Genomic DNA, 2,467 nt, shown 5'->3' on the forward strand with positions numbered 1-2,467 from the left:
ATATTAAAGAAAACCAAAACAAAAAAACACCCTTTCTTAAACACTTAAACTGTAGAAGAAGTAGAGCGTGAAGGGCAGGGACTAGGCCTTTTGCTGCAGCACAAGCCATAGATAACAAATAGGGATGTTTAGATACCAAGTACTGTACTTGGTACAGGTACAAATACTTTTCCAGCTCCAAGACTAGACTAGAGAAAATCTCAAGAGTTAGGCGGCAGCTGTCATTTTTAAGGAGCATTGGCTATGGGGCTCCAAGGATTTGTGCAAATCTGTTTTACTGCATGATTTGTTTTTAGGGGCACCGATACCATTTTTTCTACACCAGGTACAAGTACTTGTCCAAGTACTCACAGATACCAATTATAGATATCTTTCTTTCTACATAGTTTTTCTAAAACAATACAGACTAATGATTTCAGGACAGTGGTGGAGCGCCAGGGCCCAGTAGTACCCTGGTAGTTCTCGTGAAAATGCCAAGTATTGGCACCGATACAGATAATGATATCTGAACATTCCTCCAAACATGGAGTTGATCCTGCAAGTCAAAAAATTAAAATGTCTATTTATAGTTCACGTTTGAATGTATTGTCATGTAATACTACATTATGCCCGCTAGATGGAGTTGAGGAGCATAGAAAATAAACACATCTTTACTCCTCAGCTCCTTCTAGAGGCCAAAATGTAACATTACATGACAATACACGGAAACAAAATTATATTGAGAACATTATTTTTTAGGCATTATTCGCCCAAAAAGAAACATTTACACATTAGCAGGGTGAAGGGCAAATTGTTTATAACTAGACCCCTTAGAGACAAAGAATTGAAGATCCTGTGCACACTTTTATTATCTGTGAGCCCTGTGTTTCATGGAAGTAATTCATGCTGTCTTTGTATGAACCTTCTGTTATGCAGTTGTAAGTAGTAATCAGTGGAAGGAAACCAAGTGCGGGGATGTCACATCAAGATCTACAAGCCCCACAGCCATGGTGGCAGCTGTGCCATGCAGTCTTTCCATTCACAGAGCTTGTGAATGAATCTATGAATTAATGATGTGGCTGTGTGGGCAGAGCCATGGCGAATTCAAGCGTATACAGGAGTCTGCGGGTAGACGAGCCCCCTGTTAAAGGCTAAAGGGGGTGGGGAATGTGACCATGCATTTATGGCAACATCAGCGGGTACTTTTTGTGCAGCCAACTTCTGGAAGATACAGCTATGCTGATGCATTATGTGTATTAACGGCTGTAGCTGGACTTCAAATTCCAGAGCTTGTGTCAGATCCTGAGCATTGTCACATGCTTGTATCCAGAGCTCAGATCTAGAGTTAACTGATCACGGCACCTTTCTGGGATCGCTCCTGTTTTCACTGACACCCCCAGGTTCACCAATGAGAAGTAACATGACTACATTAAAATGCAACTACTTACATTAATGATAGCACAACCCTAACCATTGTAACGTGCAGTCTACTACCCAGATAGCAAGGATAACTTGCTACAAACTTGTGGCAGGGTGAAATTGTAATTTTGGTAACTTGCTGCACACATTCCTAGCAAGTTGTAGACTTGCAGAACTCTTGCAGCACAAGTTCTAGTTCACACTTTTTGAATTTGTAGCAAATTTGCTTGGAAATTCTACAGCAAGAGTCCTGCAGGTCTTAGCTCTGCAAGCTCGCTGGTCTGGAGACTTGATGTAATTGTGCAACAAAATTGTGAAGCTTGGCAAGTCTGCAATAGTTTAGCAAGTCATTTTCGAACTTGCAGCACAATTTCTTGCTATCTGGGTAAATGTCATCTGCAGCCTCACCAGAACTAACTGATGGCATAGCATTCAGAGTGTAAGCTCTGCTGGCCAGGGCACTCCCTGTCCTGAATTGTAACAAATTGTTGGCACTATATACATCCTGTATAATAACAATAATCAATGATGATCTACACATGACAAGACATACAGAAAGCTGCAATGAACAGTAAATCAGTAGTGGTGATGGTTGTACTCACTGGTAGTGTGCCCCTGGGTATGGATGGCATGGCCACAAACATCACAAATACAAAGTACACCAAGACAATGGCATGTGAGGCATTATCAATAGGAAACCCCAAAAGCCGAAAGATCAGCTTCAGGATCTCGGGGAGTCCGAAACCCAGAGCCACGGTCAGCCCGATGGAGATGAGCACCATAAGGATCGTACTGCGACTAGCTGTATGGAGCGCCATCTCTCCTGTCTTCCCATAGACATCCAGCCAGCGGCCGTTCTAGGGAGGGGGAGGAGCCGGGGACACTGCATATCACTTCCGACAGAGAGACAGACAGGGGCCACTCTTTCCAAAACTGTCACCCGCCGCTGTGTGCGAGTCAAGGGCAAGTTCCAATCGGGGACGGTGAGGTTTGGGTTCTATCTGTGTGTGACCATAGATGTGATGACTATACATATCGCGATGTGTGATCGTAGAAGGACACGTGGCGT

At 43.5% G+C, this 2,467-nt stretch overlaps 1 protein-coding gene across 1 annotated transcript in view; it reads right to left on the reverse strand.

Annotated features, from left to right (window-relative positions):
* Positions 1–2,330, reverse strand: part of LOC108795956 (D-beta-hydroxybutyrate dehydrogenase, mitochondrial-like) — an 18,590-nt gene extending 16,260 nt beyond the window's left edge. The window contains exon 1 of the mRNA XM_018567320.1: positions 2,001–2,330. Within this exon, the coding sequence (XP_018422822.1) occupies positions 2,001–2,216 (216 nt within the window). The 5' untranslated portion in view covers positions 2,217–2,330. The remainder of the gene's footprint in view (positions 1–2,000) is intronic.
* Positions 2,331–2,467: the final 137 nt, after the last annotated feature.

Source organism: Nanorana parkeri, unplaced genomic scaffold (assembly GCF_000935625.1).
Source record: "Nanorana parkeri isolate BGI_ZX_2015 unplaced genomic scaffold, ASM93562v1 scaffold29, whole genome shotgun sequence".
Taxonomy (NCBI): domain Eukaryota; kingdom Metazoa; phylum Chordata; class Amphibia; order Anura; family Dicroglossidae; genus Nanorana; species Nanorana parkeri.